The sequence below is a fragment of the Epinephelus lanceolatus genome, chromosome 22 (assembly GCF_041903045.1).
Source record: "Epinephelus lanceolatus isolate andai-2023 chromosome 22, ASM4190304v1, whole genome shotgun sequence".
In the NCBI taxonomy this organism is placed as follows: domain Eukaryota; kingdom Metazoa; phylum Chordata; class Actinopteri; order Perciformes; family Serranidae; genus Epinephelus; species Epinephelus lanceolatus.
In genome coordinates this window covers 18058698-18071816 of record NC_135755.1, presented here as the reverse complement: position 1 = coordinate 18071816, position 13119 = coordinate 18058698, and the positions used below count along the sequence as shown (strand labels likewise).

Below are 13119 nucleotides of genomic sequence, written 5' to 3'. Positions count from 1 at the left end.
AATGTTAAGAAGACTGTTTGCATGTTTTTTACTAAGACACACTCTACATCAGACTGTAATCCTGAAGTCTATGTGTCTGGAGAGAGCATCCAAGTAGTGCCTCATGTTAAATATATTGGTATCATTCTTGACTCCACCTTCTCAACTCCTTCAAAAAACAAGTCATAAAAGTTATGCAAACAGCCAAATAACAGTCGCATTTTGGCTGTCGCCATCTTGGATTTTTTGAAGCCAAAATTGATCATATTTGGGCAAGAGGGTGTAGTTTGGGTGAAGCGAGGAGTGGATCTGAATCATGGACTGTAGTGACAGCCAGTCACTTACTCAAAGGCCGCAGCCTAAATTATGCGTGACTGTAAACCTTAATAAAATTGACATAATAAATAAACTTCATTTATATATTGTATAGCACCATTCAAAACACACTTACAAAGTGCTGTATAATAAAGCTAAACACATTCTTAACACATGGAGAATAAAACAAAAACAAATTTATTTTCATTGAAATAAACCTGAATCAAAGGCTGCCTGAAAGATCAGAAATTAATCTTAAAAGTACCTCTGTGCTTTTAAACATTGGTCGACAGTGATGCTTCTACTACTGCAGTCAATGGACTGAAACATGTTAAACAGCTCTTCAGTCAAGCAATCACACCAGCAACTATTTTTCAGACTATAAGAAGAGATCTGTGGTGAAGATCAGCATTAACTCTGACATGAGCGACCCAGTCATCCGACAACAAATCTTAAACCAGGTGAGAAAGAGCACAGATTGTTTCACATGTGCATTCATAAAAGTTTACTTCCTTAGTGATGAATAGTTTATAAGAGCTGTAGCTAATCATATCTAAGTTGCTAATTATTAAAGTATCGTAAATGTAAAGATTTATATTTTGTGTATATTTTCTAGCTGGAGGCAGATATGAAAAGAAAGGGCATCACTGATTTCAAGATCCGCTGGTTGACGTCCAGAAGAGTTTCACACAAAGAGGCACAACAGTAAGACTTTAATGTCAATTTTTCCATTTTTTTTTTTTATTTAGGTCACTTCTGTTATTGCTGTTGCATTCCTAGTGTATTAATCCTGCTCCAAGAGACATTTGTCCAATTTTAAAGTCAAACTAAAATTTTCTTTTTGTGGAAGGAATTAATGGAGACTTGGTCTACGCAACAGCTAACGACATTTAAAATTTAAGTCTCTTCTGTTCGGCAAGTACAGTTTGAACTAATAACATACACAAGTCAAAACAAAGGCGATATATACTGATATCTGAGGAAAATACCATTTTAATTTCAGTTAGACTGTATTTTTCTCACAAGTGCTGTATGTAGACCAACAAAAAGGTAGTTGATTGTTAAGTCTAAATCCTGGGACATCAAATACCAGCGCTCTTTGGGTCTCAACATTCAACTGTCTTTCTCCAAAGTTAGACGCTGCACTTTTAATTAAAAATATATATATATATATATATATATATATATTTTGTTGTTAATGCACTTAATGTACTTGTTTTTAGATACTGTTTTTTCTGGGGGTTTTCCATCCTTTTTGTCTTGTCATCTTTCTTTCTTTCTTTGTAATAGTTCTGTTTTTTAAATAGAGTTTGTCTGTTTGCAGACTTGTAAAAACACCAGTATAAAGCCTGTACACTGACCTGTTGAAAACAACAGTAACTTGTAAAGCTTGTACAAGTTAATATAACTGACTCGTACAAGTTTTGGCATTGTAGATAAATATGTAAAGGTCAACACGTCTACTATCAGGGCAGTACAGAAGTACAAAACAAATGTTGGCTTATATTAGAGCTGGGCCTAGTTCTCCAACCTTTCTATTGACAGATAAATGTGCAACCATCTGTTAGTCTTTCATTCAGTACCATCAACAATATAGGCAGTCTCTTGACTGCATTCTCTGCTGTGTTATTCTGCATGTTTACCTATAGAGGGAGTCAGACTACAGAGTGAGTGTGCTGCCTTATCTCCAACAGGTACATGCCGCCTGAGGGAGGTGAAACATGAATCCTGCTGCAGTGGTGCACCCATTTTAAATGTTATCACTTAGTCAAATAGGCATTAGTACTGGTTATCAGCATCATAGATATAGGTTAGAAGGCTCCTGCTACACTGACTAGTATATTCAGAATGCTGTGATCATCTTATTAAACAGCTGTTGGCAAAATGTTTTTCTGTTTCAACAATGCTGTGGTTAACGTGTGGTTATGTTTAGGCACAAACCAACTTGGTTATGGTTAAAAAAAAAAAAATCATATTTTGGCTTAAAAAATCTGCGTTTACTGGCACAAAAGCTGCTTGAAATTCAGCAATAGGTCACTAAAACAGTCACATTTTGGGGCCAGAATGCTGCTGAAAAAGCAGCAACTACTCCCCTAAAACACACCCTTATTTCGTGGCAGAAATGCTGCTAGAAATGCAGCAATAGGTCGCTAAAAACAGCCATGTATGGGGGTAAGAATGCCGCTGGAAATTACATGACGACTCGTTAAAAAGAACACCGAAGTTTGGTGGCAGAAGCACAGCTGGAAACACAGCAACAGGTTGGTAAAAACAGCTATGTTGATGGGCAAGAATGCAGCTGGAAATGCGGTAATGATTCACAAACAAACACCAGTGTTCGGGGGCATAAACATAGCTGACAACGCAGTGATGGCTAACTAAAAGCAGCCACGTTTGGTGGCAAGAAAGCCACAGTAAATGTGCCAAAAAAAAAAATCCCTGTGGGGGGCTGAAACCAGTGATGGGTGACTTATTAAAACCTCATATAGGGCAAAAATTGATACAAGTGTCATCAAAAAGCACCCATGTTTGGGGACAAAAATCCAATGGAAACACAGCTGAAAGTGCAGCTGGAAACATCACTGATAATACCACTGAAAACACTGCAATGTGCTGCTGAAAAATAAACATTTGGGGGCACAAAAGCTGCTGGAAATGCAGCAGTGACTTGCAAAATAAGCACCTATGTTTTGGGGCAGAAATGCCACTGGAAACACAGCAATGGGTTGCTAAAAACAGCCACATTTAAGGGCAAGAATGCAGCTGGAAAAGCAGTGATGACTCCCTAAAAAAACACCCAGATTTGGTGGCAGATAAGTGTCTAGAAACACAGCAATAGGTCGCTAAAAACAGCCATGTTTGGGGGCAAGAATGCCGCTAGAAATGATTTGACGACTTTCTAAAATAACACCAAAGTTTGGTGGCAGATGTGCCGCTGGAAACACAGCAACAGGTTGCTAAAAGCAGCCATGTTTGTGGGCAGAAACGCCGCTGGAAACACAGTGACGGGTTGCTAAAAGCAGCCATGTTTGTGGGCAGAAACGCCGCTGCAAACACAGTGACGGGTCGCTAAAAACAGCCACGTCTGGGGGCAAGAATGCAAACCCATGCTGAAACCAGCGATGGGTTGCTAAAAAGTGCCACATTTTAGGGCAAACATTGGTGGAAGTGCAGCAAACTATCACCAAAAGCACTGCACATTTGGGGGTGCAAACGATGATGGAAACACTACTGAAAGTGCAGTTGGAGACATCGCTGGAAACACTTCTGAAAACACTGCAATGTGCTGAAAAAAAATGTTTGGGGGCAAATACACAGCTGAAAATGCCACTGGAAGTGCTGCTAGAAACAGCTGGAATAAATGAATAAATGAATAAATGAATTGTTTATTTTCGTGTCTGGCCATTTCAACAGCGGCCAACCCCTTATGGGATTATTTAGACACATTTAAAGAAAAACATCATTCTAGTGTCATCACGCTGACACAAAACAAAGAAACACCTACATCTGGGAACCCAAATGCTGCTGGAAATGCTTCGATGTCTTGTAAATGAACAATCTGCTTAGTTGTTTGTTGTTCTCGAGCAGTGGTCTGCAGCTTGGCAGGCTAGGTGTCATACCATCCACCATCCCTGACAGAGGCAGCTCATACACATGTTGCTGCATAACAAGAAACATAGCTGTTAAATAGCTGATAAAAGCATCCTGAACATACTAGCCAGTGTAGCATAAGCCTTCTAACCTAAATCTATAACACTGTTAACAACTACTAATACCGATTTAATAGAGCGATAATGTTCGAGTGGGGTGCACTCTTGGACTGAATTAAACAACGTGGACTGTAGCGAGTACTGGAGGGAATAAACAGTGACAGCAGAGTAGAATGAGAAAAGATTGTAAACAAACACAGTATTTTTAACCTCTTATTTTTCATGCAGTTTATGTAGCTGAATGTAAAATTGTATTTAATTTGCTTTGGCCACGTGCCGATAACATTTCCTTTTCAGCCCAAAAGTTAAGACAGTTATAGCAATAAAATTAAAGGATGAAGCTGACCCTTATTTGTTTAATTTAATTTATTTATTTATTTGTTATTGGTCAGATATTACAGAAGCAGCATTACATGCACATAAGGGGAATACTTTGACATTTTATAAAATAAACATATCCACTTTCTTGCCATGAGTTAGATCAGAGGATCACTTCACTCTCATGTCTGCACAGTTAATGTGATGCTACAACCAGCCGCTGGTTAGCTTAGCTTAGCATAATGACTGGAAACAGAGGGAAACAGCTAGCCTGGTTCTCTGCAAAGATAACAAAAGCATTTGTTTTACTGTTGCAAACATTTAATATTTAAGATACTTGTATGTTTGCCCATGAAAATATTTATAATACAGATTGTGAATAAAACTGAATAAACTTGAAAAGCAGAGCTCACTAGCTCAGTCAGTCATCATGTATAGTGATGGCCAAATGAAGCCTCATGAACCACTTTCTTTATTTTCTGACCCCACCAGATGGCGCTCTTGGTTTAAAGATAAAGGCTGAAGGACTGGCAATGAAGTGTGCTTTCAAACCTTTGTTGACCAGACAGCGCCATCTGGTGGCTTCAGAAAATAAACACAGTGGTTCATGAGGCCTCATTTGGTCATCACTGATCATGTGCACTCTGTGTTGTTGTGTGTTAGTTTTTGCATTTTATGTCCACAAGTCTCTCGTATGTTAAATCTTAATATTCACAGAGTAATGCTTGCACATCAGAACCACTTAAAAAGTCTGACATAAAAAAGGGCCTATCTTCAGAACTTTTTTTTAGTAAAGTTTGATAACAAAAATTCTGTTGGATCTATACATATATTTAATTTTATTATGTTTTTGTGCTTGGAAATGTAACATAATACTGACTAGTCCATACCCATTGGTAGCTTTGTCACCTTCTACCTATGCCAATCCTCAATGCCTATGTGCAGTTTCACATAGATTGACCACGTCAGTGAGTAGAAAAACATGGGACAGACAGAATGACTGACTGACAGAATGACACACTGACAGTTTCCGTGATTATGTACAGCATACCATATCATGACTTAGTCATACCAACAATTAGAAAAAAAAATCAACAACATTGGTCCACAGGGGGAGCCACAGCGATCGGTCGGTCGCATTTTAGCCATTTTTAAGCATTTTTCTGTTGTTATAGCACCACCCAGTTGCCAATTAGAGTTAAATTTCTCCAGTCACCTTGAGGCATTCTGTTCTACATATCTACCAAGTTTAGTAAAAATCGATATGGCGGTTAGGCCTAGATAAGAAATTAGCTCTCTAGCGCCCCCATTTTGTTTGATGGGGTCAATAATGGAGGGGTCCCCTCAGATTATGTGTGGTCATATGCCTACAAAGTTGCGTGGTGATTGGTGAAACCCTTGAGATGTTATACACCTTTATGTGATGAGCCACGCCCTCTGCAATATGCTCTACCACTAAGCCACCAACGCCCCATGTTCACCTATTTTCATGCAGATCGGTCAAACTTCCTAGGAAGAGATCGATTTTAACTGTTTTTCAAAAATTCAAAATGGTGGAAAATCTATATAACCGGAAGTCATGGGTTCTTGAGGCAAATTTGTTCCTCATGAAGAGAGGCATCTCTGTGCAAAGTTTCATGTCTCTACGACATACGGGGCATGAGATATGCCCATTCAATATTTGCAATTTCAATCGATTGCTATAGCGCCCCCCTTTGGCCAATTGATGTAATATTGCTTCATTCGCATCCTCCCATGACCCTCTACCACTGTGCCAAATTTCACATGGATTGACCAAGTCAGTGAGGAGAAAAACGTGGAACACACACACAGTTTTCGTCATTATATAGTAAGAAGATTAACAGCAGTGAAACCAACACACAATCAGTGGTTTTGAGATTTTTAATATTTTTTCTGGTAATCATACACACACAACGATAATTTTTAAAACAGTCAGATATTTTAGAATTCAGGAACAAGCTTGGTAAGACTTGCACAGCAACACTGACGCACAACACAAGCGCAAAGGTGGGCAACCAGATGTCAGCATCTGGTAAACAAATCTCCTTGGGTTTCCCTGTCACTGCTGATCCAGTTTTGCATGAAATGACTAAACTTTCCATAAATGTTCCTAACGCATCACCTGAGCTCCTGAACAGAGCTGGTTGAAGAAGCTTTCATCAGCAGGAGCGGTAAGTCCTGTTACACAGCATGTTCTAGTCGATATTAATAACGGACCACATTATGTTTTCTCTTCCTTTCTGAGTGTGATATACTTATGGTCTGATATAAGTGAACATATGCCGTGTAGTATGATCTTTATTCTTCTGGTTTGCAGATTAAATAATGTGGCTACAAAGTGTCATCCCCTTCATTGGTAAGCACAGTGTATAAGTTATTGGAACAATAGTTTTTCATATTATTGACTGTAATAGTTGTTGAAAGATGGAAATAACAGTCTGCTTTTTTATTTAGGGATTCTCCTTTTGTTTCAGAGGACCACTGCTTATCTGAGTGAGTACCTGTTCAAAGCAATTAAATTTTACATCCTAACCACTGTTAAACATGTTTTGTTTATTTTATTATTAATAATGTGTGACAAAAGGTACCATATGCTTTCAAAAACACATAATGTGAAGACGTGGTGAAAATGCAGAGTAGTTAGAAGGGCATTGCTAAAGAGCATGGAAATACAAAATATTACAACTATTACAATCAATTTGCCTAGTGGTTTTATTCATCTGATATGTTTGTTTTGGAGAGAAAGAGACCTTTGTGGATTATTCGTCTCCCGGTGAAAATTCTTGAATTACTATCTTATGTTATTAGAGAAAAAAAAGTGACCACACATTAGCATGTGTTGGACGTGTCACTGTCTGTCTGTGGATAATTTGACTTGCTGTAAACACTTCCTGAACATCTGGATCAGAAGGTGAGCAAATCATGAGAGAAATGGGGTGAGCACTAGAGCGTGGTTTGGGACACATTTTCCTGACCAAATCCAACCCAAGTCCGAGACAGTTATAACCGACCAACACTTGGCCATAGCACAACACAGCACCATGTCAAGTGGGCCGAACCCGAGCAAAATTTCTGATTTACTATCCGAACCTGGCCCGACCCCTTTGGGTCTGACGGGTCGTGTGGGGCTTGGGTTGGGTATCCACACTTTGGTGAGCACACAGTAACATGTTGTGGGTGTGCCTCCAAGATGCCGAACAGCTTCAGAGAAGCACTGATTTGTAAATTGCTTTACTCAAGCGGCAATAATCGCCTGGTCCACCTGTTTTGGAGAGGAAGGCAAGCCCTCATTAAAACATGATCCAAATACAGTAAATACAAAGTTTGTCTTGAGACTGTCACAGAGGTGTTGATTCTGCGGTATTTCAGGATGCCCCTATTCCCTTGTTGTGCCTCCGCAACGTAGCATCATGTTTTCGGGTTGTCTGTCTGTCCGTCCCGTTCTTGTGAACTTGCTATCTCAGGAACATCCGAAGGGAAATTTTTTAAAATTGGCACAAATGTCCAACTCTAGTTTCAATTTGCTTCCTTTCATAAATATAAACTTCTGCCCAAAGCACCTCAGCAGTACCACCACATCGACATCGCCCTGACCTGGTATGAAGCTCAGAGCTTCTGCAGACTCAAGTTCACCGACCTGGCCACTGTGGACAACATGAGCGTCAAGAACGAGCTGGTCAGCGTGCTGGGCAGTCATGTGACGTACAGCTGGATCGGGCTTCGGAAAGGAACGACTCCCAGGTGGATGTGGTCCGATGGCAGGGGCAGAGCGCACTTCACCAAGTGGGCTGAAGGTGAACCGAACAACGCAGGAGGCAATGAGGATTGTGCCGAGATGGTTGCGGATGGCTTGTGGATAGACATACGGTGTGGAGAGGACAAAGCTGTTACGTGTTATGACCGTGAGTAAATGATACACAGTGACTAACAGTAGAGAACAGCTTATTTAGATTGGTTATATTTTTTAATGGTATAAATGTCATCTTACATCAGTCATGTTTAATCTCTGTCTTACTTTGCCGAAGAAAGACCTGAAATTAATTTATGCTACCATCTCATTGTCTACCTCTTTAGGCCTGCAGGACGGCAAGCAAGAGTATGTATATTACTCACAGAGGAGAACCTTTGTTGACAGCCAGGAGTTTTGCCGAAGTAGCCACACTGACATGGCCTGTGCAAGCACTGAGGCGGATAATTCACAGATTTCCAGTACTGCCGGAACATCAGACAGCAACAAAGTGTGGATCGGTCTGTTCGAGGATGCCTGGATGTGGTCAGATGGAAAAGAAACCTCCTTCAGGTTCTGGCTGAGTGGCTCGCAGTCTTGGGGAGACTGTGCTTCTGTTGCAGTGGCACAACAGGGACGCTGGATCGGAGCTGATTGTAACCAGAAGGCCACGTTTGTCTGTCAGGGTGGTGAGTAAATGAAATGCAGAATTAATTAATGAATTCCTGGAAATGCTACTGAAGTGACTTTTAGTTAGAAGGAGTCAGCTGAGCACATTTTGACTTTTGAGCAGTAGCCGCAAAAGTGCCGACACATCCTCACTATATCAACGTTTGGTCATGGACTTTCCACGTCCACATGCGACATGCAAGGTACCCTGGGGGCGTTCGTTGTCGACGTTCTGGGACACCGTGTCAAGTTTTGCCTGTTACATGCATTGTCTTCTTTCAAAATACAATTCCGTCTTCACAGGAAATGAGCAGTTTACATACAGTCTCTTTTAAAATAAAAGCACTACACCAGTACACCAACGTGAATTGACGTTTTTAAAAAGACGGCGCTTAAGATGCTTAAAGAAACTACACTACATCTCTGTTTTTCACCAAATCCTTCTACATTTCCCGGCAGTCATTACTAACAGTATGATTCTGTGTTGGGATGCTGCAGGTCTTAAGGTAAAGAAGAGGGTAATAAGGCTGAAGCTGCACTCTGATGTCGACCTCACTGACTCCGCACTCAGTGATGAACTCCTGAAAAAGGTAAAAAGAAATATGTGTACTTGTTCTGTGTATTTAAAATAGAGAGAAGATGAGACTGTTGTTTCCATTAGCAACCACTTTCAGGTTAATTATAAAACACATTCTACTTGTTTATACACTCACTGGCCACTTTATTAGGTACACCTTGCTAGTACCAGGTTGGACCCCTTTTGCCTTCAGAACTGCCTTAATTCTTGGTATCATAGATTCAACAAAGTCAACTGGCCACTCAGCTTTTATCTCAGCTTTTCAAAACTTGAGTGATTTACAGATACATTAATGTCACAGAGATGGGAAGGTAAAGCTACATCTGGAGACTATGACACTTTTAACACTGCTATTTGCCCTCAGTTGGAGACGATCCTGAGAGAACAGCAGCTGACTGATTTCCATCTCAGCTGGCGAAGTGACAAAAGTTCACTCATCTTCCATCGTCATGAGCAGTCGGAGGTCGCAGAGAGACAGATGAGTGTAGCCTCTTGATCTCAGAAGACTCTTCGACCACAGACATCTTTGACATTTTTGAGTAGGACTGAATTAAAATGATAAGTTAGCTTATCTTGAATAAAATCATTTGACCACCCAACGGCACCACTAATGGTTGTACTAAACTAATTAAATTTGTCAGATTATAAAAGTGTGTGTGTGTGTGTGTGGGCTTCAAACCTAGTAGCTAGGGTGCACTAGGGCCCGTCATAATAGCGTGCGCTGGGGCCCATTGTAACTACCTTAGGCCACTGGCCTGTTCAGTAATCCGTCAGGGGAAACATTCACATTCATTCACGTTCTTGGTTCAGTCTTTTTTTGGCAACATTTTGTTACTCAAAAGCCAAATTTGGATGTCAAAGTGTAAGCCTTTAGCTCAGTCAGTGGTCCTGAACAAAAATGTATTTTGCTATTCATGACTCTGAGCGGGTCACCAAACTGAGACTGCAGTAATTCATAGCACATCTTACTATCTTACTATATAATGACGAAAACTCTGTCTGCGTGTGTCTGTGTGTGTGTGTTCCACGTTTTTCTTGTTGTGTGTTGGTTTCACTGCTGTTAATCTTCTTACTATATAATGACGAAAACTGTGTGTGTGTTCCACGTTTTTCTCCTCACTGACTTGGTCAATCCATGTGAAATTTGGCACAGTGGTAGAGGGTCATGGGAGGATGCGAATGAAGCAATATTACATCAATTGGCCAAAGGGGGGCGCTATAGCAACTGATTGAAAGTGCAAACTTTGAATGGGCATATCTCATGCCCCGTATGTCGTAGAGACATGAAACTTTGCACAGAGATGCCTCTCCTCATGAGGAACAAATTTGCCTCAAGAACCCATAACTTCCAGTTATATAGATTTTCCGACATTTTGAATTTTTTGAAAAACAGTTAAAATCGATCTCTTCCTAGGAAGTTTGACCGATCTGCATGAAACTCAGTGAACATAATCTAGGGACCAATATCTAAAGTTCCCTCTTGGCAAAAGTTGGAAAACTTACTAAAACTGAGCTTCTATAAGGCAGTGAATATTGTGGAGGGCGTGGCTCATCACATAAAGGTGTATAACATCTCAAGGGTTTCACCGATCACCACGCAACTTTGTAGGCATATGACCACACATAATCTGAGGGGACCCCTCCATTATTGACCCCATCAAACAAAATGGGGGCGCTAGAGAGCTAATTTCTTATCTAGGCCTAACCGCCATATTGATTTTTACTAAACTTGGTAGATATGTAGAACAGGACGCCTCAAGGTGACTGGAGAAATTTAACTCTAATTGGCAACTGGGTGGCGCTATAACAACAGAAAATGCTTAAAAATGGCTAAAATGCGACCGATTGCTGTGGCGCCCCCTGTGGACCAATGTTGTTGTTTTCTAATTTTTGGTATGACTAAGTCATGGTATGGTATGCTGTACATAATCACGGAAACTGTCAGTGTGTCATTCTGTCAGTCAGTCATTCTGTCTGTCCCATGTTTTTCTACTCACTGACGTGGTCAAACTATGTGAAACTGCACGTAGGCATTGAGGACTGACATAGGTAGGAGGTGACAAAGCTACCAATGGGTATGGACTAGTTTAGACTTTTTAATATTTTGCTTTTTATCAAAGCCTCCAACAAAAAAAAAGGCATTTATATGGATCCAATGCTGTTAATCAGACAAATATTCATTGATTATTTAGAAAAGTCTGTAAGTAACGATGAGTGCGGTAAACATCTACAAACAAAACCAGTCATGTTAATTTTTCAAAAACATAATGTACTTTTGACATGTCATGTGGACCAACTTTCAGTATTAGCATTTTCTGACGCGAGGTGTAAAACCCAACTTGCTTTCACTTATAAATGAAAGTTTTTTGTGCTCATTTTTTTAAGGTAATTTTCTAAAATCTTGTTTTTCCCCTCTCGTTACAGGATCCTAATTGTCAAGCAGAAGTGCTCATGTTGTAGGGGGTTAAAATGATTTGAATTTTGCTGTTGAAGAATAAGAGTGATCATTTCAATAATGTATCTAGCTTGTGTGTAAATTATTTATATACCTGACCTTCTTGCTCATGTTGAAGTGGAACTTAGAAGAACCGATTAAGTCTGTGCTGTGATCTACATCTGCAAATACTCTCTTTTGTTTCAAACATTTACAACTTTGCTTAATGCATGTGAGTGAATTTATTCATTAATTCAGTGGTAACAGGAAGGACTCTAAATGTGAATTGTGATTATCCATGTTTTGATGCCAGAATGTCAATCATAAACCATGTGGTACTAAAGAAAAAACTATATATATAACCGAAATAAAACCTTTATTTTGAAAGAAACTTTGAGAAACATTGAGTACATGATTTTATGTGATAATGATGTGTTTATACTGTATGGTTGCTTATGTTTTATAGAGACCATTCACCCCCCCAAAAAACGATGCCTTGGTCATTCATACAAGCAGCTTATTATGACAGTAGCAAAGGAGGGAGCCATATAGTCGACACATTCTCACTCCCAATTTGTTTAATACTGACATTTGTCCAGTGGCCCTAAACGTCCAAATATGATGAGCTAGGTTCCCCTCCTGCATCAGTTTTTGACGCCCAGGAACGGCATGTGAATTTACGCTCATTGCTTGCATTGCGTCTTATTAAATTACACTTCAGTTTTCACAGGAGTTGTACAGTTTCTGCTCGTCCTTTTCAAAATATACTGTAGACGTAGCTACCCTGGCATCACCAATTGATTTGTGGACAACCGTTTTGAAGCTTCCAGCGCAGCATTTCAGCCGTCGCCATCTTGTTTTTCTTTGAGCCACAGGTGACTAAATTTGGACAAGAAGGTGCTGCAGTTTTTGGCACCTCCACATTGGCTTCATTTCTCAGCCTGGGAGCTTGACGCTTGCTTACAACATAGATAAAATACATCCTTTTTAGGTTGTCTTCCTCAGGTTGAGCCAACAACAGCATGTGTTTAGGTTTAAAAAGACACATCTTGGTTTGGCTACAATAAGTATGTTTGTTACTAACGTAATGTAACGTCATGTGACAAACGCAACTAGCCTAACTAGCCAATGCTACACACACTGCACTGTTGTTAAAATAATTCTGACTTTTGGTTTCACGCGGGACACAATCAGCGGTCTCCCAGCTGGAAGTCCAACATTAGTTTGATCCATCCACCTCCCCTCTCAACCATTCTGTGCACTTTTCGCTCTTTATAGGAGGGCTGCGCCCTAATAATCAACCAAATTTTAGTTGACCAGAAAGGTCATTAGTTGGCAAGATTTCATTGGTCGCTTAGTCGCAGAAAAA

The 13119-nt window shown here is 40.1% G+C and overlaps 1 protein-coding gene and 1 long non-coding RNA gene across 2 annotated transcripts; both read left to right on the top strand.

Moving 5' to 3' along the window:
• Nucleotides 1-676: 676 nt before the first annotated feature.
• Nucleotides 677-2369, top strand: LOC117272869 (uncharacterized). Its single transcript, XR_004502979.2, has 3 exons — nucleotides 677-755; nucleotides 911-999; nucleotides 1989-2369. It is a non-coding gene; the product is annotated as an uncharacterized LOC117272869 (long non-coding RNA).
• A 4103-nt stretch (nucleotides 2370-6472) lies between these two features.
• LOC117245664 (macrophage mannose receptor 1-like) lies at nucleotides 6473-9812 on the top strand. Its single transcript, XM_033609150.2, has 7 exons — nucleotides 6473-6514; nucleotides 6661-6699; nucleotides 6798-6836; nucleotides 7901-8245; nucleotides 8418-8759; nucleotides 9238-9329; nucleotides 9681-9812. The coding sequence occupies exons 2-7, from the start codon at nucleotides 6669-6671 to the stop codon at nucleotides 9810-9812; spliced, it is 981 nt and encodes a 326-aa protein (XP_033465041.2). The 5' UTR covers nucleotides 6473-6514; nucleotides 6661-6668.
• Nucleotides 9813-13119: the final 3307 nt, after the last annotated feature.

Bases quoted from the DNA above. Each gene is read 5' to 3' on its own strand.
- LOC117245664 (XM_033609150.2), top strand. From the start codon at position 6,669: ATGTGGCTACAAAGTGTCATCCCCTTCATTG. The intron at 6,700-6,797 runs GTAAGCACAGTG...TTTTTTATTTAG, and splicing joins AAGTGTCATCCCCTTCATTG to GGATTCTCCTTTTGTTTCAG. The intron at 9,330-9,680 runs GTAAAAAGAAAT...ATTTGCCCTCAG, and splicing joins GTGATGAACTCCTGAAAAAG to TTGGAGACGATCCTGAGAGA.